Source organism: Lemur catta, chromosome 23 (assembly GCF_020740605.2).
Source record: "Lemur catta isolate mLemCat1 chromosome 23, mLemCat1.pri, whole genome shotgun sequence".
In the NCBI taxonomy this organism is placed as follows: domain Eukaryota; kingdom Metazoa; phylum Chordata; class Mammalia; order Primates; family Lemuridae; genus Lemur; species Lemur catta.
In genome coordinates this window covers 2,902,891-2,927,541 of record NC_059150.1, presented here as the reverse complement: position 1 = coordinate 2,927,541, position 24,651 = coordinate 2,902,891, and the positions used below count along the sequence as shown (strand labels likewise).

General features: G+C 58.7%; 1 protein-coding gene and 1 long non-coding RNA gene across 7 annotated transcripts; one reads left to right on the top strand and one right to left on the bottom strand.

Moving 5' to 3' along the window:
• Nucleotides 1-4,571: 4,571 nt before the first annotated feature.
• Nucleotides 4,572-21,261, bottom strand: INAVA (innate immunity activator). Its single transcript, XM_045536072.1, is given in 11 exon segments — nt 4,572-6,487; nt 7,871-8,056; nt 8,058-8,544; nt 10,184-10,357; nt 10,609-10,819; nt 11,663-11,716; nt 15,947-16,169; nt 16,870-16,986; nt 17,472-17,596; nt 18,301-18,449; nt 21,184-21,261. Coding segments are annotated over 10 exon segments (1,725 nt in total). The 5' UTR covers nt 18,356-18,449; nt 21,184-21,261; the 3' UTR covers nt 4,572-6,394.
• Nucleotides 14,004-23,854, top strand: LOC123626843. 6 transcript variants are annotated; one of them, XR_006731040.1, is made up of 6 exons: nt 14,004-14,052; nt 14,216-14,388; nt 18,947-19,073; nt 20,280-20,605; nt 21,942-23,570; nt 23,783-23,854. It is a non-coding gene; the product is annotated as an uncharacterized LOC123626843 (long non-coding RNA). The 6 variants fall into 6 exon arrangements; XR_006731043.1 differs by lacking the exon at nt 23,783-23,854 and having other exon boundaries at nt 21,942-22,153; nt 22,439-23,730; XR_006731041.1 differs by lacking the exon at nt 23,783-23,854 and having other exon boundaries at nt 21,942-22,640; nt 22,738-23,730.
• Nucleotides 23,855-24,651: the final 797 nt, after the last annotated feature.

The following is a 24,651-nucleotide window of genomic DNA, read 5'->3' as shown; positions in this document are numbered from 1 at the left end:
GGCTGAATTTCTGGTGGCTTCCAAGCTAGGGCTAGCACTCAATACCCAAGGAATCATGGGCCCTCTTTTTTCCTACTTGCCTCCTCAGTTCTCAAAAGGGTCTAGAGAATTTCCTTACCATATATTCTTCTTCTAGAAATTCCAGAATGAACTGGTAGGCTTCTCTTTCTGATTGGCGCAGTACTGAAAAGGGATGTAGTTGGGAAGAGTTTAGCTGATTCTACCAGATGGAAGAGGAAGGCAGAGCCGTCCTCCCCTCACCTCCGCCATGAAGGCTCAGCAGCCACCAGGGTGCGGCGTGGGTCCCAACAACCAGCTTATGCAGGCGATGGCCTGGCATGGACCTCAGAAGCCAAAGTGAAAAGGCCATTGTGTGGGGATGCAGTTAGGAGATTTTGTGGCTGGGCGCAGTGGCTCACGCCTGTAATCCTACCACTCTGGGAGGCCAAGGCAGGAGGGTCGTTTGAGCTCAGGAGTTCAAGACCAGCCTGAGCAAGAGCGAGACCCTGTCTCTACTAAAAATAGAAAGAAATTAGCTGGACAACTAATTATATAGAAAAAATTAGCTGGGCATGGTGGCGCATGCCTGTAGTCCCAGCTATTCAGGAGGCTGAGGCAGGAGGATCGCTTGAGCCCAGGAGTCTGAGGTTGCTGTGAGCTAGGCTGACGCCACGGCACTCACTCTAGTCCGGGCAACAGAGCGAGACTCTGTCTCTAAAAAAAAAAAAAAAAGAGGTTTTTCTATATCAGACGTGGCCAGGGATAAAAGAACAACTGGGAAGAGAGAGACCTTCAGATCACTCCTAGAAGCCACAAAATCCTGGGGCTGTCCTAGGCTGGCTTTGAAATTCCCGGCTGTGATGGACTTGAAACTTCAAGTCAGCCTGCGAACGCCCGTGTCGGCCGGGCTGGCGTGGCCCGCAGGGCGCCTCCCTGAGCAGGGCCAGGCGTGGACACGGAGGCTGGAGGTCGGGGCCAGGAATAGAGCCCTGAGTCCAGGCTGTTGCGGCCCTTTCACAGAGCCCTGCAAGCAGAGCCCCTCGAGCAGGGCTTGGAGCTGGCGCTCCGGTGTTAACACACAGTGGCTCTGGCGTCAAGCTGCGTGAGTTCAAAGCTCAGCCCTTCTCCGTTAGCCCTGTGGCTTTCAGCAAATTAAACTCTCTCAGCTTTCCTTTCCCTGTCTGTATGAAGGGGAAGATGACAGTGTCTGTTATTGTGGGAATTAAATGAATTAATACATATGAGGAGTGATCTTAAGCAAATTAAATTCCCCTAAGCTTTAGTTCTATCTTCTTAACATGGGGATGATAACCACAGTATCTGTTGTTGTGGGTTTAAATAAATTAGTACATGTAAAAAATTTAGACTACTTCCTGGCACATAGTAGAAACTCAATAAATTTCATTCTTCAGCATACATTTATTGAGCACCTACTATGTAAAAAGTATTCTTCTAGGCACAGCAGGTAGTGAACAAAAGAGATGAAATCTTTGCTGTAGTAGAGCTTACATGCCTACCCTTACATAGCCTTCTTTTTCTGTTTTGTGAGACGAGGTCTCGCTCAGGCTGGGGTGCAGTGGCACGATCATAGCTCACCGTAGCCTCAAACCCCTGGATTCAAGTGATCCTCCTGCCTCAGCCTCCTGAGTAGCTGGGACTACAGGCACATGCCACTGCACTCAGCTACATGTTTTGTATTATTTTTTTGTAGAGACAGAGTCTCACTATGGTACCCCAGCTGGTCTTGAACTCCTGACCTCAAGTGATCCTCCTGCCTCAGTCTCCCAAAGTGCTGGACAGGTAGGTGTAAGCCACCACACCTGGCCTACCCTTACATATCCTTCTAAGAGAATTGTTTTTTCATTTGCCCATATAGGTTAGTATATATACATACACAGAGGTCAAAAAAAAATCTCATTGACTGAATTTGAGTGGGCCTAAAGGACACGAGGAGAAGCCATTCATATATCGGAAGAAAGAGCATTCTAAGCCAAGGGAACAGCAAATGCAAAGGCCCTGGGGCAGGATGTTGCCTGGTGCGCTTGGGGAACAGCAGGGAAGTCTGGTGCCTGGAGTGGGAGGAGCAGGGGAAGAGTGTTGGGAGAGGAAAGTAGAGCAGCGATAGGACAGATCTTGGGGGCGTCGTAGTTTATTGTAAGGCCTTTGGCCTTGGGGATGGGAGCCCTAGGCAGGTTTGAACCAAAGTGGTCTGGCTTTGTTTAACAATATCCCTCTGGCTGTTCAGCTGAGAGTAGAAGTGGAGAGTGACATGGGATGTGGGCAGAAGCAAGGAGACCAACTGGGAGACCATGACAATAATCCAGGGGAGAGATGATTGTGGCTCACACCAGGGAAGGTGGTTAGGAGGGAGTGATCAGATTCCGTATCTATCTTGAAAGCAGAGCCAATGGAAATAGCAGACGGACTAGATGTGAGTATGAGAGAAAGACAGAAGTCAGGCTTTTTGGCCCGAGACACTGGAAGGATTGAGTTGCCATTAATTGATATGAGGGGCAGATTTGGGGTTGGTAGTAAAGTCAGAAGTTCCATCTGGAACATGTTAATTTTGAGATGTCCACTAGGCATCCCAGTGGAGGTACCAGTAGGCAGTTGGACGTAAGAGCCCTGAGCTCAGATTTGGGAGTTGCTGGGAGGTGGGTGGGATGTCAAGATCTGATCTCCCGAACTGTTGTCAGCTGGGTGCGGTGTCCCTCAAAGTCTCAGACACCGTCTTGTTCCCGGCCCAGCTCCAGGCGTATCGGGGAGGCGGGCCTGAAAAGGGACAGGCATGCAGGACTAGGAAGGGGCAGTCAGAGGCGGGCAGACTTGGGCCCACTACATGACACTTCACGCAAGAGGTGGCAGTCACCACCACGTCCAAGCCACTTCAGTCAGCTGAGAAACAGAACCAACTGCTCACCCGATAAGTTTGGCTGCCAAGAGGCATGGGACGGCGATGGCTCAAAGGTCACTCTGTGTGGTTTTCGCTTGTGAGGATGTGGATTCATCTGCACAGCAAGGCAGCAGCCCGCAGCTTGTGACGAGAACAGTCCTTCTTGGGGACACAGCCTCTCTGCTCTAGTGGGGAGCTGCAGGAGGCAGGCCCGGCCATTGCGAGCAAAGGAATGGGCTGAGCGGGGCCAGCGCCCAGCCCCCGGCCAGCTTCCCCTTTCCTTGCCTTGGGGAGACCCGGGACTCTCTGAAGTGCCCCGAATCCACCCTGACTTGCCTGCGCTCTTCCCTGCAGGGACCTCCCTGCGTGGAAATCCCAGACTCAGGCAGGCCGCCTGGTCATAGTGTCCACCCCTCTGCTCCTGGGCCTCATTGCCCCCCAGAATTTTGCTGCTAAAATCCTGATGCACCCTCTTCCCAGAGGCTTCTGTCCCCCCTCCCTAACTCATATCCCACTTCTGCCCTACGGCAGGGGGGCCCAGTGCCCCCGAGTTTGCCCTCCCAGACTTGGCCCAGGGAGACCTGCTCGTGAGCCAGGCCAGGTTCCCTCACCGCCCTGCACCGAGGGACCCCAGATCGGTGCATCCTGCTGCTCCCTGCTCTGGGCACCCCCCTGGTCCCTGTCCGCACCGTGCTGGGGGCCGTCTCCTCAGACGGGGGGGTCGTCCCCGGGGAACTCGCCTGTGCCTAGTCAGGGCTGCCCGGGCCTGGCCCACCACAACGGTGGAAGCACAGAATCAAGGGCCCCAGTCTCCACAAGCCCGAGTCAGGCCCAGGCGTCCCGGGCTGGGGTCAGGCTACCACAGCTGCTCCCAGCCACCCCCAGGGGAGCCCCCAGCCCCGGGGGGCGAGCCAGGCCCCTCAAGCCCGGATCCCCCCCCACCCAGGGCAGAGCTGGGGCCACCCCCCCCCAGCCAGCTGCCTGGGCCCTTCTTGCCCCACCCTGCCCCCTCCCGGCTGTGGAGGAGGACGGCGGGCAGGGACCCTCTACCTGCCACACGGCGCAGACCCGGGGCACAGGCTCCTCCCGGCACTGCGGCTGCAGGGGGCGCTGTGCTCCCGGGCCCCGGAGCGGCCCCTGCAGGGTGGGTGCGGAAATGGTCCAGCTTGGAGGTCCCCACCCCCCACCCCATCCCTGTGCACCTGCCAGGGGGCAGAGGGCACTCCTGCCCTCCTCCTGGCCACCCCGGGGAAGGGCCCCAGTTCCCCAGCTAAGCGGAAGGGACTGTTTCTCATGGCCTCAGGCCTGGGCAGTGAGAGCTCCAGGAACAGGCTTGGGGGGCTGGAGACCGAGCCACACCCCACACCCTCTCTGCCCACTGCCCAGCCTGGCCCAGCCAGTCCCCGGCCTTTCCTGGGGAGGCGACTGCTAGAGCCCCGCTCCTGGGGCCCAGGAAGAGACCGTAAGGAGCTCTGACGGGCAGTGCTTGCTTCCATCCCGCCAGGAAGCGGAGAGCCCAAATCCTCCCTCGACCACCCCACCCACCCCACTGGCTCCCCGGGGACCCGGCCAGACCAGCTGGAGAGGAGGCCAGGCAGCTTGACCCCCTTGGGCGGGCAGCCGGAGGGGCTGGGCACAGCCCCTGCTCAGAAAACTTGGCACCAGAAAACCCTTTATCCTCAGTTCAGCCAATCACAAACAACAGACTTTATTGAAGTATTTTACATTAATACCCACACAGTTCCAGCCCTGCAGCCGAGGACACAGCCGTGTAGCAACTGCAGTAGGCGTTACATAGGACCAATAAGTTAATATAAAGGACACTCAGGTGTGGGGGTGGGGCCGGTGCTCAGAGGTCTCCTGGCTCAGCCCGAGAAGTTCTGGGTGCAGGGAGGACACTGAGGGGCGGGGGGTGGACAGCTGTACACGGGGAGACAGGGGCTTGGAGACAAACTGCAACAGAACAGCATCCAAAGTAGGGCATTCAAATATAACGGGGGACAGAGTCGGCCCAAAAGGCGGTGACTGCCGCAGGATGAGGTAAGAACACAGAGAAATGCCAGGTGCGACCCCTCAGTCTCCCCTCTGCTCCCCCAGATTCCTCTGACGGCTGTCTTGGCCGTTCCCTTGGTCCCCTTGTGCAAGCGGTCACACCGCTTTCCAGTAGGGAGCAGTGTGCCTCCTTTGGGTCAGGCATCAAAGTTCTTGGAGCCTTCTGCTACATTCAGCCTCTGCTCCGGGTCAGGGCACTTGACGGGAGAGAGCTCTGCACAGGCAAAGGCAGGACTCCGCTCCCCCGACCCCTCCTAGCCTCCACTCAGTTGCTTTCCCACTGAAGCAGGACCCCGACCTGGCATCTGACCTGCAAGCAAAGGCTCTAGGATGAGAACCCAGGGCCTGTCGGGTGGTCTCAGCACAGGCAGCCTGCAGACTTGCCCCAGTCCCGCATCGGAGATAATCCATTAATGCCCTTGAGGAAAATTCAGCATCTCTTCAGGGCTCAGGAGTGAATATGCCCACATTTCTATAAATAAGGACTTTCTCTGAACAGAAGCATAGTTTCGAGGGATGTAGGAACCGTGACCTCCTCCTCCACCTCCACCCCCCAGAAAATGCCACAAAAGCGGTACCTTTCCAAAAATACTTGTAAGGCATTGGTCTTTAGGACTACAAAGAAAAGATGTAAGTCGTGGGACTGCGAGCCCTTGACATGCCCAGTGGTGGCTGCTGTCCACTAACCAACACAGGCTGGCCAGACCCCCCGACGCTACAGTCTGGTGAAGCCTCCAGCTCAAGACTCAGAGGTCTGGGAGCTACAGGGCATGGGGGGGTATAGTGATTGGACCCCTAAAGGGGATTTCTGGGGTCAGGAAACTAGCAAGGTCCAGGAAGACAATACTCCACGAGGATACATTGAACTTTATCCTACCGCTTGGTGTGTGCATCACAGAGCACATTACAGAGGGAGGAGGAGGTTCTCCCCCAGCCCAGGCTGCCGTACCCAGAGACCTGGGAACTGAAGGACAGTTTTGTGCATGAGTGTGTGCCACATCCAGCCTCCAGCAATAGTGGGACAAAAGTGCCAGGGGCTGTTCTCCAGGGACGTTCTGGGAACCAGAGCGCGGAGCGTTTGAGGAATCCCCAGGTGGCCCTCTCTGCTTTGAGCATCCCCTGCCACGTGTCTTGCATAAGGCCACAAATGCCAGATGGATAAAGCCTTTTGTCCAGTAGACCAGAGTCTGGGTGGTGACACATAATCATATTACAGGGATCTTGAGGACAAATGACAAATATTAATATAAATCCTCAGGTCAGGGCTTCTGAAAAAACTTGTGTAAAAAAAAAATAAAAGTTCTCAGCTCCAGGTCATCGTCCTGCGATGCGGGTGGGGGAGCTGACGAAGGCACTCAGGGGTGGTGGGGTCTCAGCCCGGCCCCACTATGAAAGTCTCTCCTGGGGACGGGGCTGAGGCATCCGGGGCATCGTTACACCTGGCCTGGGTTACACCTGGCTGATGATCTCTCCATTCTCAGGTACAAAGACTTGCACAGGGGCCCCCTCGGGTGATCTCCGGAGCACACACACTGTGGGCACCTGCCAGGGTCGGGAAGAAAGGAGAGGTGAGTGAACCAGGTAGAAATCTGGGGGCAGCAAGCCCAGTCACACCATCCTTATCTCTTGGGGACACTGAGCAGCAGCACAGCCCTGGCACTCAGCTCCTGCCTCCCCAGGAAGCTCTTTGTCCCCTAGGGACCACCTTTTATCCATTTTCCACTCCAGGTTCCTTTGGGGTGGGACAGGCACCCTGACCTCCTCCCCACCACTTCTCCTGGGCTCACTGCTCATCACCCTCCCTTTCTGGCACGTTCGGATGGGCCGGGCCTGGCCAAGGACAGGTCCAAGCTCGCAGGAAGGGAAAAGCACGTCAGCTGGAGGGTACGGCCTGGGACCGGGGCCAGGGGGCTGCTGGGCCAGGATGCCAGCTGCAGCCCACAGAACTGTGAGTGGGGGAGGGACACGCAGCTGGGCCTGCTCGGAATCTGGGGTCTCAAAGCAGCAGCTTGTTAGTAACTTCTGGAGCACATCCCCTGTAGAGCCCTCCGTACCAGGGAGAAAGAATAAAGAAAGGATTCATGTGTTATCCCTACTTTGAGAATGAAGAAACTGGGTCCAAAGAAACCGAGGCTGCCACCCCTAGCCAGTGTCGGGGCGCTCTATCCCATATACTACCGTCAACCTGCTTCCTGGCCCCTGGGGGCCCAGATGGTAATAATGTCACTTATCTAGTGCTTACTGGGCATTGCTCTAATCATTTCAGCCTCTTAACAGCCCCAGGACATGAGTCCTTCACTGCTTCCATTTTACAGAGGGGAAAAGGGAAGCCTCAAAGGGGTTATGTAAGTTGCCCAGTCGCAGAGCTTGTAAGTGGCAGGGCTGGGACGGGAACCTGTCAGTCTAGCTGAGGTCCTTGCTCTTAGCTATGCCACCCTGCTTCCCAGCTTGGCGCTGTGGGGGGGTGACAGGGAGGAAGCTGATGGGCTGGCAATCACAGGTTCTGGCTTCTGCAAACACATTTCCAGACTCTGCCTCTGGCCTGGGCCCTCGAGTCAGATTAGAGGAGGTTGATCTGGATTGTACTTTTGATTAGGAAGAGTTTTATCTGCTTTGTGAATCCTCTATGGGGCCATTAGGGAAAAAAAAGTCTCAGCCGTCTGCAAGGAGCGTCTCCACCAGCGCATGCGCTCTTGAGCTGGGCAGGGCAGGCAAAACGAGGAGGGCCCCAGGGAGTCAGGCGTGCCCTCCAAAGCCAAGAGAAAATGATTGGGGGGCCTGCTCCTCCTAGCTGGGGACTACCTGGCCACCAGGCTGCTGGGTTGACGGTTCCACACTTGGACCCGCTATTAAATATAATTGCAGCCCTTCCCCAGCGATGCGCCCCTCCTGCCTGGCCCGGGGGTCCCTGCAGAGCGGCCGCACCTGTGCCCGGGCTCGGCCGAAGCCCTCTCTCCCGGGGGGCAGGCTTCGCACCCGGAAGGCCCCTTGGCGGTCCAGCGAGTGGGGGCGGGCGCTGCGGAGCCGAGCCCGCTCGTGCCACCACCGGAGCTCCTCGGAGACGGCGGCCTTGCTGAGCGCGCGGCCGGCGGGGCTGTCCTTCAGCGAGGCGCGCGCGCGCGACGCGGCCGTGCGAGGGCACCGGGCGCTGGCAGCGCAGCGGGGCGGCCTCCTCCGCGCGGGCAGGGCCCGGGGCGGCGCGGCGCGGCTCCCACTCGCCCGGCGGCGGGCGGCCCTCGGCCACCACCACGTAGCGCCCCGCCGGGAAATAGCCAGGGGGCAGCAGCAGCTGGGGGCAGTGGGCCGCCAGCTCTCTGCTGCCCGGGCCCCGGGCCCCGCGGTGGCGAGGGGGCTCGGGTGGGGAGAGAGGCCGCAGGAAGGAGATGTCGGGGCTGCTGCTGCCCGGCGAGGTGGGGTGCGAGATGCTGGAGACGTCGGAGCCGCTGTCCTCCGAGCAGGAGTGGCAGGCAGCCGGGGGCAGCGGGGGCTTGGCGGGCGGGAAGCAGGAGTCCGGCACGGTCACCGTGTAGTGGGTGGGGCGGCGGCGGGGAAAGGCACTGCGACCGCGGCCCTCGGGCCCCGCCCGGAAGGACTCCATCCTGAAGGGAGAAAGAGACCGTGGCCGGGGATGGAGTGACAACAGGTGAGTCAGACCCTCCACCGCAGGGCCCAGGCGAGGCACACAACACAGCAGGGTCTCAGGCCAAACCTCGCAAAGCAAAGCAACCCCCTTGCCCGCCCCAGCCCTGCCGGCCTGGAGCGTGGGTGCCACACGGCCCTCGCCGCTGCAAAGCGTCCTACTGTATTCCCAGCTCGTAGTTCCTGTAAGCTATGCTACATCAGCGTCACACGTTTGCAGCCACTTTAGGTACACTACGGCCAGTGGCATTGCCTCTGCAGAATCCGCCCAGGTAGACCCTGTGGGTACCTAACTTGTAAAAGCCGTCTCGGGGTACAGAGGGCACTCACGCAGCCCCGAACCAGCCCTCGCTCTGCTCCTACCCCCAGGTACGGGGCCGTGTCTGCCTTTTTCTGATTTGTACAAAAGCATCGTTTATAAAATGACCCTGGTAGCACGTAAAATATAACACTCATTGCTTTTCCTGAGCGCAGTTGTCCCAAGTTGCACGCAGCCCAGCGCTGCCTGATCTGCAAATTTAAGCGGACAGAAGGATCCGGCAATGCTTTGATGGTGGCCCAGACCCTGTGTGGTGTGGCCACTGCTGCTTGTCATAACTCAGCCACTGAAATTATTACCAAGTAGCAGGTGACTAGGAAAGTATCGTACAGTCAGTTCTCATTATTTGTAGATTCAGTGTTTGTGAATTTGCCTACTTGCTGAAATGTATTTGTCATTTCCAAATCAATATACACTGTGCTTTCAGGGTCATTTTCGAACATTCACACAGCACAACAAGAAAATCGAGCCACTATAAGCTCACATTCCCAGCTAAGGTCACACGAGGCTGTGCTCTGCCTTCTTGTTTCAGCTTTTGTATTGTAAACAAGTGTTCTCTTTCTGGTGCATTTATTTGGTGTGTTTTGGCATTTTTTGCTTTTGGTTGGTGATTTTGCTGTTTAGAATAGCCCCAGACTGAGTGCTGCAGTGCTGTCTAGTGTTTCTAACAGGGAGCGGCTGCGATGAGCCTTAGGGGGAAAGACGGGCGCTAGATAGACTGCACCCAGGCCTGAGTTGCAGCCGCTGGCTGTGAGTTTAATGTTAACGAGTCCACAGTATGTATTAAATCAGGCGTCTTTAAGCAGGAAACCATATAAAACAAGGTTATATGTTGATTAGTTGATGAAAAAATGGCTCCCAGGAATCTAATCTTGTATTTCCCCTAGGGGCAAAGGTTAAGTATTTGCTAATTCAATGCTTGCGATTTTATGGAACATAACTACCACAGATAATGAGAATTGACTATATGTCAACTGAAAAAGTGAATTGCCTAATGTTAGTGACCAAGAATAATCTATTAGCACAAGAAAACATGGCAAAAGAAGAAAACTTGAATCAAAAGACAAAAATGGAACCTCTGAAAGAAAAGAACTTGCTTCGTGGTTAGCCTTTGGCTTTGCTGATCGTGGCACAACCCCTTCCAAGGGGCACTCCAAGAAGGGCTTCTAAGAGAAGCCGAGGCACTAGCCATGTGTCACCTAGGGGTGACCCACCTACCTGTACCCAAGTAGCTACCAATGTCCAGCAATAAGCTCTCGATGGGGGGGACTGTCTCTTACCTCAGAGACTGTGACTGGCCCCTCCTCCCCTGCATCTCGGGGGTGGCCGGGGCGCTGGTGCGGCCCTGCCGCTGTCCAGGAACACCGCGGATGGGAACCATTTGGTAGGACACGGGCTCCAGCAGCCACAGGCTGGAGGTGCCGGGCCCGTCCTGCGGTGTGGTGGCTGGGCTGCTGGAATGGGATTGGAGACAGGTCAGTGGCAGGAATGCCACCATTCGGGGGCTCAAGAAGGGCAGAAGAGTGGGACCACAGTGAAAGGGGGCCCCCAAGTTAGTGGTGTAAACCACCAGCACCCTTGGGCAGCTGCCAAAGCTCACACCTCCGCCATCACACAGCTGCGGGAGTGATCGCCCCACCTGTCCCCTCTCCCACACGTCCCACCTGCTCCCAGCCCTCCCTTCCTGCCTTCGTCCCCCTCTGACCTGGACTCGCTGCAGGGCTCGGAAGACTTCCTGGGCTTCTCGTAGGGGTGGTCCAGGCTGGTCTCCTTCCAGGGGCTGTTCTGGATCGGGGCTCGCTCCAGGCCCCCACTCTCAGGTCCTGCTGGCTGCAGCCCCTCGAGGCTTTGGGGTGGGACAGGCCGGGAAGGTGGGGCTGGGGACTCTGGGGGAGGTTTTGGCACTTGGGATTCCTCTGCAGGGGTAGAAGAAACTTGATAAGGGCAGAGGCTGGGGGAACCGGCCCAGCAAGAACCTCCACAAACCACAGCCCGTGTCTTGCTCTCGCTCCCATGGCTGGCAGGTCCAACTGCTCCAGCCCCAGACGCTCCATATCTTCTCCTTTGGGACTTGCTCCTTCTGTCACAGCCCTACTGTATCCCTCCTCCTTCAAGAAGCCTCCCCAGATTGACTCTCCTTGGCTCCCATCACTCTACTTTCTAGCCTTTGCTCCTGGTGCCATATCCTCAGCAAGCCCTTTTGCTCACCTATTTTTCTTGTTCCTGCCAAGCCCAGGTGCCCTACTTCCTTATTGGCCTGGGCACTCCCCTGGGCAGAACTGCACCACCTTCTCGGTCCACCTTGACCCTGGTGTCCCCAGGGTTTGTAAACAGGGCCCCCAATCTATAGACTCGTGTTCCCTCCCCCAGTGCTCCCTTCTTTTCAAAAAGGGCAATAATTGTGGGCAGATGAATCTTTCGCTCTGACCAGAGCATCCTACAATGGAGGCCCAGGTGAAGAGGGACACCTGGGCTTGATGGGCTCTGCTGGAGTTCACCTTTCTCTTCCCTGGCAAAACGATGAGCTTCTAGAATGAGAGATGGTCAGCAACCCCGCCCCCCCCAAACTGAGCAGGTGCAGGGTCACATGGAAACTGACATGAGGTCTCAGCGGGGACCCTAGCCTGGCCCCCTTGCCCTACAAGCTCACTGAAAGCTCCACGTCCCCACTGACGTCCTCACCAGCAGACTCTGCCAAAGCCTAAGGTCTCGAAGTAGGAGCCCAGCCTTGACAATAGTCCCCAAACTGTCCCTCTCACCTTCGTCCAGGAGTAGCCCATCTGACAGGGAGCTGTCATCGGAGGCACTGAGCTCTGGGAAAGGCAGAGGGGAGAGAAGAGAAGGAAGTGAGATTAACCCACAGAATGAGTAACTAGCAGGGCTGAGCAGCCCAGGCCGGATCCCTCCCCAAGGACAACGGAAAGGTCAGGAGATTCCCACTGTGTGCTAAGCATGGCATTGGGTATGAATTTATTACTCGGAAGTTAAGAAAACCCGGAAGTCACGGGCTAGGAGACAGGAAACTTGATTTTAATCCTGGATGTCATTAGCTTTGCAGCCTTGAATAAACCACTTCAATGCTCCTAAGCCTCGGCTCCCCTGCTTGTCAAAAATAAAAAGCCAGGGCTTCCTCTGGCAGTGGGAGGGAAAGGCCAAGAGCCATCTGGGAGGCCCTTGGGGTGAAAAGAATGTCACTAACTTTTCTGTAGTCTTCTGACATCACAAATATAATTCAATTCAAGGATCCCAAATCTGAGAACTCCTGCATTACCCGCAACAAGAGCGGAGGGAGGCAGGAATTTGGGCTTGGGGATCGTGAGGCCAGTTTAAGTCAGAGTCAGGCCAGCCAGCCCCAGGGAAAGTTCTCCAAGTGGTGATCACAGCAGGTCACCTGAAGGAAGTGGAGTGTGGCATTTCTGCGTGGTATGGCAGCAGTTGTCCCCCAGGACATCAGAGGAAACTAATTTTGCCATTGCCCTCCATCAAACTGAAGCCTTCAGATATTGCAGATAAGCCTGATGTGACCCTGAGGGAACTCACACAGCATTCGCAACTGTGTTTGAGAACAAAGAGGAGGAAAAACTACTAACGGCTACTATTTCTACTGTGCCAGGACTTTTCTAAACGCAGCACTTTATATATATTGATTCATGTCATCCTCATAACAACCACGTAAGGCAGATGTTATCATCTCCACGTGACAGTTGGGGAAACTGCGCCTCAGAGGAGTTGAGTAACGTGGTTTAGGTCAATCCACCGAAAGGTGGTTGAGTCAGAATTCACACCTAGACAGTCAGGTCTGTGCTCCTAACCTCAACCCTTCGGCGGCCTTCCTGTCAGCACCTAACGTGTAGGTCACCACCCAGAAAGTTTTAAGAAAAGTAAAAAGTTCCAACCATCGTGGACTCGCTTGCAGCAGGGGTTGGCAGACCACGGCCCACGGGCCAAATCCGGTTCCATAGTTGTTTTCACAAAGTCTTCCTGGAACACAGCTCTGGGTTTGTTTACCCAACGTCTGGCTAAAATACGGACTATCTGGCCCTTTACGGAAAAGTCTGTCAACCTTTGCTCCACAACTTAAATGAAATAAAGGTTTTATGCAGAGCAGGTCTTGGACTTTGTGGGGTGCACAGTGCCAGGAGCTGGGCCCACCCAGGCTCTGCTAGGCCCACCGCCAGCCTTGGAGGAGATACCCTCCTGTTAAATTCTGGCTCGCTGCCTCTCATCTTTTACACAAACCTGGAGAATAAAGATTTTTGTATTTTTCACAAACATCAAGTTGAAGAAATTGTGGAACTACGCTATTCACGCAGGGTACTGCAACCAGGGTTAGAGTTGTGTGTTTTGGTTTGGCCATAAGATCATCCCAATCGCCCCTAGTCTTCATAAAAACAAGCAGGCCAGTGCTTCATAGGCCAACAGGTGCCACGCACAGATGGGGGTCTGGAGACACACTGCACGGGGCGTGGGGGGCACACTGAGCTGCCCACTGTCTCAGCCCTGTCCCCACCCAGCCCTGCAGCAGAGCAGGACGCCCAGGTGGGGAGGGGACAAGGAGGTCACATTCACAGACTCGAGCCTTCTCCAAGGCTGTGTGTCCAACACAGCAGCCACTAGCCACATACGGCTATGTTCACTAAAATCAAATAAAACCTAAAAGTCAGCTCCTCAGTCACACGAGGCACAGTTCAAATGCTCACTAGCCACACGCAGCCGCTGGCTTCTGTACTGGACGGCACAGACCCACAACACTCCCACCATCGCAGAAATGCTATCAGGGCGCCGCTAACCGCCGGTGCTGCCATCAGCAAGCCCACGCGGAGCGCCTACACGTCACAGAGGCGCATTCGCTCCACACTGACTGCTCCCGGCCACTGCACGGCGCTCATTAGCGTCCCTGGCACAGTCCCTTTCCCAAATTGAACAGCCCTGTGTGTGGGGAGACCAAGGGGGCGTGGGGTTTTGGCTTTGGCTTTTCCTTTTCTTCTGTTTGTTTTTTTTTTTTCCTTTTTAAATCAAAACACCTTTCAGCTACTAATTAATTATTAATCCCTCTTTACTTCCTTCTTTCTGGGAGGACACAGCTGGGCAGAAGAGCCACAAAACATGAATTACTTGTCTAAAACTGTCCCCTTCTGTTGCTCCCCAGGTAGGACATTAGGTCCCGGGGCCGGAGGTTGGAGAGCAGGGTCCTCACGGCTGACCCGGGCAAGGCCGCGGCTGCGCCAGGTGTGTCCTCTCCACGCCTCTGTCTTCACCTGGGCTCAGTGCCCCGAGAAGGTTTCAGAACCTCAACCTCCTGCCTCCCACAGAGGGTTAAGCCAGAGCCCCAGGCGTGTCCTGGCCTGTTCGCCTCTTCCAACAAGGAGCGTCGTCGGTCATGATGGCGGCAGCAGAGTGACAGACACTCCTCCACCACCCCCGTCATGGGCAGAGACTCCCAGCAACCACAGCGCCGGTGGGCACGGGAGGCCTCGGAGCAGCGGTAAGTCTGCAGAGGGGCACAGGAGGGGCCGGGACCAACTGGGATGGGGCACATCTCTCCACCCCGACAGCTCCCTACGAGCACAGAGCAGGTGGCTCTTGGGGACCTCCGTGCCCAAGCCAGCAGCTGCCTTTCAAGGGAAGGTCAAGTCCTGAGAGCCCTGTTGAGCGTGGGGTAAAGATGGAGAACTTCTGTCCCACGAGAGCCTCGTAGGCCAGGAGGGTAGTTGTGCAGCCGCGCCATCAGAGAAGTCCGGCCACCGCCCGGGGTCAGCCCCACTGCCCTCTGTGTTTACGGGGTCAGCTGTCACATGGGCACGGCCTCCTTTCTCATCTACTCCCGACTGCTGGGGGTGACCCAGGCGATGTCTGGTCACACACTTTCTACCCTAAATTAGAGGCCCTGGGTGGGATCGGGGACTCCTGAGACCTGTGCTGAGGTAACTGCCTGCCCGACGCATGGGCCATGGGGCACAGGGACCGGGAAGAGCCTTCGGGCTTCTGTCCTGAGCAGTCTCAGCAAAACCCCAACCCGACCAGCCTGGGAATGTGAGAGAAGCAGCCACTGTCCAAGCCACGGCCCCTGAATCCAGTTCTGACCCAGGGCCACCCCCCAGTCCCTACTCATCCCTCAGAGGCAGCCGGGGAGGCCTGAGACCCGAGTGAGACCCGGGGGCAGGGCTGAGCTGGGGGCATGAGGTAGTGGGGTTGGGGCTGGAGGGCTCCAGGTCCCGACCTGACAAGCTGGATGTGGGTCGGGGACAAAGAAAAATGGTCACACCTAAGGGCTTGGAACCATCTCAGGCTGGACGCGCTGACATCATGTGGCTGGCCCTGGGCAATGACAGCTCCCTGGGTGACCCAGAGCCACGGTGTCTGGGCCCAGGGCTGAGGGACTGAACTAGAGGCTCCGCAAGGGCAGAGAACAGAAGGGAAGGATGCCACTAGGGCCAGGTGGTTGCAGGTACCAGGGGAGTGTGGGGCGCTGCGGGATTTCAACCTCGACATCCCGTGAGTAGCTGCGGGCCCCTGAAACCATTCAGTGGGCAGTTACCATCGCAGCGTCCTCCCCTGTGCTGCCCGGCCCAGGCCGGAGAGAGTCATCGCCAGGCCCTCGGGCTCACAGGAGCCGCACGCGGCCCTGACCCCAGCAAGCCACGGCCCTCGGGCCTGGAGAGCGGAGGGCAGGCCTGGCTGCTCCGCCTGAGCAAAGCCTTGGACTGAGCTCAGGGTCAGCCGGGGGACGCCTCTGTCTAGGCCGTCTGCCCCAAGGCAGTGTCTCTTACGGAGGATGCGGAAGGAAGGAGAGGCTGTTTTCCAGAAATAGGGGAGAGGGTCTCGCGGGATGGAGAAGGCTTGCTGGTGGCGCAGAGGGTCCAGGTGGACCCAGGAAGCAGGTTGGCCGGGCTGGAGCCGAGGCGGAACACCGAGCCCCGCGCCGGGCAGGGTGGCAGTTTCCCAAGTGCTACCGAAGTGCAAGGGCAGTGACACGGCTGCGCCCCCATCCCACGTAGGCGCGTATGAGGCGGGCTCGGCCGGGCCGGGGGCCGCTGGCTCACCTTGGCCCAGGGGGGGCGTGGCGGCAGGGGGGGGCTGGCTGCTGCGCCTCCGCTCGCCCAGGCAGCGCTGCAGCTCCCGCAGCTTCTTCTCCTCCTGCAGCGCCGCGTGTTTCCGCTGTCGCCGCGCCTGCCGGCTCAGCGGCTCCTCCAGGCACAGCCGCCGCGCCGCCTCGGTGATCTGCAGCTGCAGGGCCAGCTGGCGCTCCAGGCTGCTCGGGCCGTCCTGAGGGAGGGCGCAGGAGTGAGGCCTGGGGCAGCCAGGGGCTGGGGGCCCAGAGGACAGAGAGCAGCCCCGCCCCGTGCTCTGTGTCCTGGCGCTCGCGTGGGGGGCAGAGGAGGGGCGGACGGCAGCACCCACGCCGACGCGGAGCAGAGGGGGGAGGGTGGGAGAGGCCCAGGAGCAAAGCTGTGGCCTGGAAAGCCAGCACAGGCACCGGCCCTGCCTGCTGAACCGGGCAGGGTGGGAACCCGGTGGCGCACTTTCCCTCCTGACCCCAAAGGGCTGGGCACCAGCCCATGGGAAACTGCTGCCACTCGCCCCGGGGAAGGGCACCCAGGGCCGCCGCGGCCGCCGCGCCTCCTTCCTCCTGTGCTGGGAAGGAGGAGGCCGGCCCTGGGGGCCAGAGCAGCCTGTCTGAGCGGCTGCTGCCTCTCTGGGTCGCGGTTGGCGCTCTCCACTGATCTCCTGCCCGCTGGAGCCAAACCCAGTGTCCTGCCCTGGGCGCCCGGCTCTCTCGGTTCCCGTGGCGGCACACCTTCCCACGCGGCCACCCGGGGCGGGGCCCCTTGCCGACAGGGCGCCAGGCACCCGCTCTGGGTGTGAAGGGGTGGGGGGGCCTGCCGGGGGACAGGGCTGAGGTCCTGCGTCTCCGTGATGGACCCTTGGGGAATGAGGGGTGCCGACGCTTCCTGAAGGCCCTCACCTCTCTGTGCAAGGCCCACTCGTCCAGTTTGTAAGCTGCTCCGATCCTGCGGCGGACCTTGGGGGCCTTCTCCCCTGGCTTGAGGGGATACTCTGCTGGCAGGGTGCCCGTCAGCTCCTGGGGTGGACGCAGAGTCAAGCCAGGCCCTCTCTGCCGGCCCAAGGGGAGCCCGTCCGCTGGGCCCGCGGTGCATGCGCCTGCCTTCCCGGGGCTCCCAGGATGACCTCCCCATCCATCGGCCACGGTTGTCTCGTCCCATCTCAGGGCCTGCTCTGCGCTCCCTCCCTGTCCCTTCCAACCTCGTTCTGATCACGTCCTCCAGAGAGCTACACCTGCCCTGCACAACTCCCCCGTGCACTGACGTCGCACAGCCCCCTGCAGCCCCCATCCCCTGCGCCTGGGCTGGGGTCTAACTCGCCTCCGTCCAGCGCCCAGGTCCAGCGATGCGTCAGAGGGACTCTGGGCTCCAGACCCCGGGCCGATTTCCAGAATGCCCTCAAGGGTGGGGTTCCCTCCCCTCAGCCCCCAAACCGTGGCTCCAGGGCTCCCCAGATTAACCCCAAGCGTGGGTGTGCAGGGGGGCGGCCGGCCGGGGCTCTCACCGCCTCCCGCAGGCAGAGTCTCCTCAGCTCCTCCAGGCAGGCTTCCAGCCGGGCCTCCAGGGCCCTCTGCTGCTTCCGCACCGCGTGGGTGAGCTCCTTCATGGGGGACACCGGGCTGTCGGGGCCTGCGGGAGGGTGGCAGGGGGTACACGGTCAGGGACACCGAGGTGGGAGCCTGTCTTGGACACGTGTTGACCACCCTTGGGGAGCGCACACACACATGCACACACACATGCACACACACATGCATGCACGCACACAGCCTCACACCTGCCCACTCATTACAGTCTAGCTGCTGTGGCCCGTGTCACAGCCACAAAACACCATGTCTCCTGGCTGCCCAAAGGGGGCAGTGTTACAGCTCAGAAGGAAGCGCCATCCCACCAGGTGACCTGTCCTGGCGGGGACCACTACATGGTCAGTAGCGCTCCTTTCCTCCTCCTCTTCTTCCTCCTCCTCTTCCTCCTGCCCCTCCCCTCTCCCCCTCCCCCCACGCACACACCCCTCTCGGCTTCCTTGTCCTCCGGCAGGACTAGGCCAGACCAGGCCCCCAGGCTCAGGCTGATGGGGAGGCAGGGTCTCTGCACTGGCCAGATGGGATTTCAATGTCTTAGTAATCACTGGGGCGAAAGTTGGATATTGCAGATCCTTCTTGCAGACAGAACCGAAACTGCAGGCCAGACCCCTCCAGGGAAGAAAACTCCAGGTGTCCGTGCGGCTCCAGCGCTTCAGCACCCTCCCCGCCCCCCACCCCCCACCGCCGGGGAGGCTCAGCCTGGCCAGGAGTCAGGGCTGGGGGCCGGGCGGCGGGATTTCCCCGAACACTCACCAGACTGCAGGATGATGCCGCTGTCGGTGTCGCTGACTTCATCCTTACTTTCCATGGCGGACTTCTCAGAGGAGGGGGCACAGGGCAGGAAGGGGGGACACCGCGCCCAGCCTGGACCAGGATGTGGAGGTAGCCTGGAGGTTCCCCAGCTTTTAAGAGAAAACAGAAGCACAAAAAAGCTCTATGTGAACTCCCTTGGTTCCAAACAGAGCTTAGGAATAGATGCTCGAGAGCAGAGGGTGTGGAAATGACAACTGTGCTTCTAGAATGATCCGGGGTGGGGTCCTCTCGCTGTTGGGCACTGCTGGGAGAAGGTGCTGTGAGTCTTGCCAGCAAATCCTGTTCCCAGTGGCCTCCCCAGAGCCCCCTTTCAAGAGAGGCCTCTAGGCCCAAGGGTGTTGAAAAGGAAAGGAACAAAAAAAAATGGGATGGGCTGACAGAGCAGGGAGGAGAGGAAGGGAGGAAGGGGAAGATGTTTTCACGGCACGGCTGTCCTCAGCCCCAGAACTCGGCGGGCATGAGGCGTGTCTGACTGCCCCAGTGGCTGAGGGCACCCCAGAAAGGGCACTGGGCACGTGGCCAAGGGCCTGGTCTGGGGACCCCAAAGCCCAGGAAGCCCCGTCTGCTCTAGGTCATCGCTTTGTAGACAGGTGCAGCAACCGTACGCCGGAGTGTCCCGAAACAGCTCCCAAACCACCACCACACCTAGGACACCCCTCAAGGGCGACTCAGACTGGATCCAAGAGACCTCACGGCCAGAGGAGGTGACCGGGGTATGTCTGTCAGGGTTTCCAGGAGTTGGGGAGGGGGGACAGTGACCAGAGCAGAAACTGTCCAAGGCCAGAAATTACACCACCTGCTTCTCTGCTCCGTGGGGCTTGGGCGCACCTGGGTGGCGCGGGTGTGACCCCACGGTGCTGGTCCAGCCGGGCACCCAAACAACACCTGTGCCCGCCCCCTCTCTCCCTCGCCAAGCCCACACCCAGGTCAGGGTCCCAGCTGGCCAGGGCCTGGCAGCTGCTGGCAGGAGCAGGCCTGGGGAGGGGCAGTCTGGAAGGACAGCCCAGCCACCTCCTCACTGAGTCAGCCCATTGAGCAAGAGTCCAAAAGTCCTTCCGAGTTTCTGTCTGGGGCTTATCCTGCCTCCTCAGAGCCCGGCGCAGGGTGGGGGTGGGGTGGGCTCAGCCAGCAGGACAGAGAGGCAGACCTTGGGAAAGCTGATCAGCAAAGCCAGGCGGAGGACTGGGGACTGCTGCCAGCCAGGTCCCCAGTGGTACCTCTCTGCCAGTCGAGACCCAAAGAGCAGGAACAATCAGGAACTTTTATAGACCTACGTAAACAACGCAGCCGATCAACGTAGTGGGCGGCAACACAGCCCTGAAGACGTGTACCTTGCCCTTTGCAATTTCAGTTCTCCAAGGAAGTCTAGAGTTTATGTGGGATCTTTGCAAACATGTATTCTGGGACCCCTCAGAGGACTTAGGGTGACTTTTAGCTGCGCACTGTCCATCTGTCCCAAGCCCTATCCCTCCTAGAGACGAGGACAGGACAGGCTCGGGCAGCTCACCTGCCCCACTCAGTCCTGGCTGTCCACCCGCCCAGGGCATCCTCCGACTCTCCCCAGAGCCAGGGCAGGGCCTGGGCTCAGGGCTGGCAAGCCGAGCTTTTGCTCTGGGAAAGGGAGGAGGTAATGTGGGAGGGGAAGCCATTAATTAGTCACACTTGCTAATTAATTATTAACCACTCAGGAGTTGCCTTGGAAAGTTGGGACAACTCAGCCCTGATTCTCAGCGGCTCCTAGACTGTTGCAGAGAGTGGGGACTTGCAGGGACAGAGGGGGGCCCTTGGCATGCCTCCTCTCTCCTCCAGCTCCTCCTCCCCTGTCCCTCAGTGCCAGGGTCCAGGGGGAGGCACTGACGTTCACAGTGGTCCCAGACTGATGCTGGGCCCACTCTGGGCTGACTTGCTGCTCCAAGCAGGGCACAGAGCACAGGACCGGAAGTGCGGAGTCCTGGATTCCAGTCTCGATTCTGCTACTGTCTGCGCTACCCTGGGGACGTCAGCTGGCCTCTGTCAGCCTTCTTTCCTCATATGCACAGTGAAGATTAGACAGTGTCCAAGGCCCTTTCAGCTCCCCGATCTGAATCTGGACCTCTTGGACAATGCTAGGCTGGGAAGGAAACCCCACTCATCTGCCCCTGCCGACGCTGCCCCCACAGCTGTGGGGAACCTGCCCCAGGGTCCACAGGGAGGGCTCAGGCCCAGCCCACCCGGGAGGCACAGCTTCCAGATACAGGCAGTTCAGGTAACATCCCCTCCCCCTCCCCAACACAGAGACCCCTCCTGGTCCTCCCGGCCTCTGGCCAGCCCCATTGCTGGGCCCTAAGAAGCAGCCCACCTGGCTGAACAATGTCCCCAAAAAAAGGCAGAGAAGGAAAGGAAGGGCATAAAGGGAGGAAGGGAAAGTCCAGTACACTTTCCCTCAGGCTGGGCCAGTGGGGACCCCCCATCACAAACGTGCCCCCAAAGCCAGGTCCTGAGCCTGTCTGTCCCAGCTAATATCTGCTTGCCCTCTCTCTGGTGGAAACTCAGGCCTGGGGAACCACAGGGATGGGCCCCCATCCAAGCCCACTGGCACCCCTCGACCATCTCTACGCCCCAGACATGAGCTGGCCGGGGGCAGAAAGGGGTGACGGCCACAGCCTAGGCTCCCTCTATTCCCCAGCCAGCCTGCCCTCGGCCCCAAAGCCCGCTCCACCCTGCCCCACCCTCACCTGCTTCTGGGCTCTAGTCCAGGAATTCGGGGAGCAGCCCCTGCTCTCAGTCAGGGGGCGCGGGGGTCTTGCATGTTGCCTCAGGGTCTCCGAGGCCGCAGCTGCCCACCTTGTGCTCTCTCCGACTGGGGCTGCTGGCCCGCGGCCGCCCCTCTCGTCCTGCCCGCCTGCCGTCCCTCCCAGGCTGCGGGGCCAGGGGAACCAGGTTACTTGTTATGACTTGAGTCAGAGGGGAGGAGCAGGTGAGCAAGTCCTTCCCTGAACAAGTCCCGCGACTGTTGCTGGCAGGCAGCTCCTGGGCCTCTGTACTTCCGGGGGGCAGGAGGGGAAAGAGAAAAAGGGGCTCCCCACGGAGGAATCCCCTAAGAAGGCAACAGAGGTCACGTCTTCATGGCCTCAAGAGACCCTAGTGCAACGTGCTGAGCCCAGGTGCCTGCCTGACTGCCCTCCCATCCTGAACCTGCTCTCCCTGCCTTCCTTGTACCTCAGTTTCCCACTCCAGAAATCGAGGTATGTTAAGACCCCCCAAACAGACTTAAATGTTCACTGTCCTTGGAAGATACCAGCAGGAAATTTACAAACTGACAAGGATGGGTCATTGCTTTTCCTCATACATTGAAATGGAGACCAAGGCCCGAGGTTTGTCGCTCCCAAATCAGGGTTTAGAAACCTCAGGCAAAGCAGCTGGAATTCCATAGGTAGAGGGTCTGGGGTCCTAGACAGGGAGGACCAGGCTGTTCTCTTTTGTCCCAGGGTATCGAGGCCATCACTTCTCTGTTTATTGTTTATATCCATCTACATCCATCCCCAGCAACTCCATTCATTGGGGCACTGACCCAAATCCCAGTCCTGTCCCCTCTTCCACAGGAAAGCCACCGTGACCCCCGGCTCTCAGCCCACTGCTGAAATGCAAGGCACCAGAAACTAAAATGGAACTTATTCCTACAAAAAAATAAGCCTCCAGGTCTCCCACACCATCAACCCTCAAGCGATTGGAAAACTGTTGAGAATCCGGCCTATGTCACAGGGGGACGCAGAGCTAAGGCTGATTTGCTGAAATGCACGGAGCCGGGCTGCAGGTTCAACTCCACCCCACACCTCCCTTTCCCCTCCTCTCTGACCCTCCTGCCCTGCCCCCTTCAGATTCCAGTACCTTAACATACATCTGAATTCCTTCCCCACCCCCTGCCCCGCAGTGCGGGGACGACCTAGTGTGTCCTGTGGGGCGAGCTCTCAAGGTCACCCTCGCCAGCAGCCCCCGCGCCTACGGACACATCCACAGCACACCTTCGCATTCCTGCACACACCCTCTTTCCAAACAATGCCCCGAGTGCTCCAGGCTGACCACCTCCTTTCTGCCCCAGGCTGAGGCTGAGGGGCCCTAACAAGGGACAGTCCCCTGCCCCCCACAGTGTGCTCTCCGGGTCTCCCAAAGAGCCTGCAGCCCCTCCCTGCCCCAAGTCCTCCACAATTCAGCAATCCTGTGATGAATGTAAACAGTATGTCAAGATAGCAAGACTGCAAAGTGATATGCAACTGTGAATCCCACTCACGGCAAAGTCACAGGTCTGCCAATGCTACCTGTTGCCTTCACAACTAAAGATGATGCTAAATTCCCGTTAAAGGTAGGTGAAAAATAAAGATGTTACTTTTTTTTCCCCAGCTAAGATTTACAAACCCTCCGAATTCTACCCACAGAGGCCTTGGTGCCCATGGACCCAGTTAAGAATCCAAGCCCTCAGGTAATCCACCACCTCTGAGCTCAGGCGAGAGAACTGCAGATGATCAACTTTCCTGTTTGCATTGGTCCTGTGGAATTCTCAGACACCTTCCTCCCCCAAATTCACACCCAGCACTTCCCAACCCCACAGGATCTGAGGTTTGGAAGGGGACCGGCAAACCAACCCTCCTGCAAAGGACCCCAGGAAGCCTCCATTGGATCTAGCTACCATGTCATTCAAAAAATACCAAGGGGGAGGTGGGCTCTCCGGAGGCCCCCTGGGAATTTGGAACTTAGCCCCCGACTCTTGCCAGTCTATGGAATGAGGGGACTGATGCCCCAGCTGCAAACCCAGAATATCATCATCAAGACCCCCCCGTTGGTGAGGAAATGGTGTTTCCTAGCACAGCATTCTAGTGCTTGGAATCTGATCTTTGTGGACAAGAGCCTGGGGAAGAAGGAACTGTACTGCTTCAGGGTTTTCATGTCCTATAGAAGGTCCTGCATCAGAAAACTCTTCCATACAGTCGACACCCACTCTCCATTTTTTTTTTAAGTTCCTTCTCTTCAATTTCCTCTGATACATCAGCTTGGAAGTTCTTTAAAGCAATGGCCTCGCCCTGCCGTCCCCACACCCCCAACAGCACGGAGCAAAGTACAGTCTGGGGCACTCCTAAAGTTGTACTTGATGGATCAGTGCATCGATGGTTGGCCGCTGCAGTCGGCCGTGGAAAAAGGGAGAAGGGAGATAGCCCGGGACCCTCCAGGCAAGCGGGGTAGGAGATCGTTCCTGAACTTTCTTTCTCGACTCTCCTCCCCGCCCACGGGGAAAGGTGTTCGCCTCCACCAGGCGACGGTGGGGTGGCGGGAGCAGGGGACTGCACGCTAGCCCGGAATGCGCCCTGAAATCGGACCTCTAGACTTTCTCTAAAAGCCCCTTTGTCCTGTCCACCCCGCTCCCCTCCCCCACCGCGCCCTCCGCATCCAGGCCGGCCCGGGACCTCGCTCCTTTTGTTCGGCGCTTTCCAGCTTCCCGGAACCTGGCCGGGGGACCCACAGCGCGGGAAGGTCCAAGGAGAAAGGCTGCGGGCTTGGGAATACGCGCTGCTGGTGGGAACTCAGAACTCCCACCCCCTTGGTAAAATCTCCCCGGTCCCCGCAAGGCCGCCTCCGCTACGGCCGAAGACCGTCGGTTCCGGCGCTTGAGCCCCTCGGTTCGCCCGCGCCGGGTCCCCCTAAGTTTCCCCCTTACCTGTCCCATGGAGCGCCGCCGCCGCCCGCCTGCCCCCGCGCCCCCGGTCCCCGCCTCGCAGCTTCAGGACCTGTTTGTCCGGGCCATCGCCCCCCTGCCAGAGCCTCCCCCCGGCCCTCCCTCCCCCAAGGTATTTCATTTAACTTCGGCATTTGCAGCATCCCAAATGTTAAAGATCCCAAGACATCTGTCCCCTGGGGCATACCAAGGCCCAGAGGAAAGAGGGGAAGATGCAAGAAGGGACTCGAGATTCCGATCCCAGAGCCGGGGCGGGGCCGCATGCCGAGGGGGCACGGGGGCCAGCGGGGGTGCGTGTCCTGTGCGGGCAGCCGCTCGAGGGGCGAAGCTGTCCCCCTTCTCCCGCTGTCAGATGCCCGCGCGGCGGGACACCCCCGGCGCTGCCAGTTTCCGCAGCCCGGGCGGGACGAGGCTCCCCTCTGCGTCCGAGTGCCGCCTTTCATTCGCGCGCTCTGGCCTGGCCGGGGGCAGTTTTCATTCCTGGGGACCCCGGAGAGGAAGCATGAAAGGGGACGGCGGGCGGGCGCCCCCGCCCCACGCTCCGGCCCCCGCCCCCTGCCCCCTCCCCGCCGGCCCCTCCCCCCAGC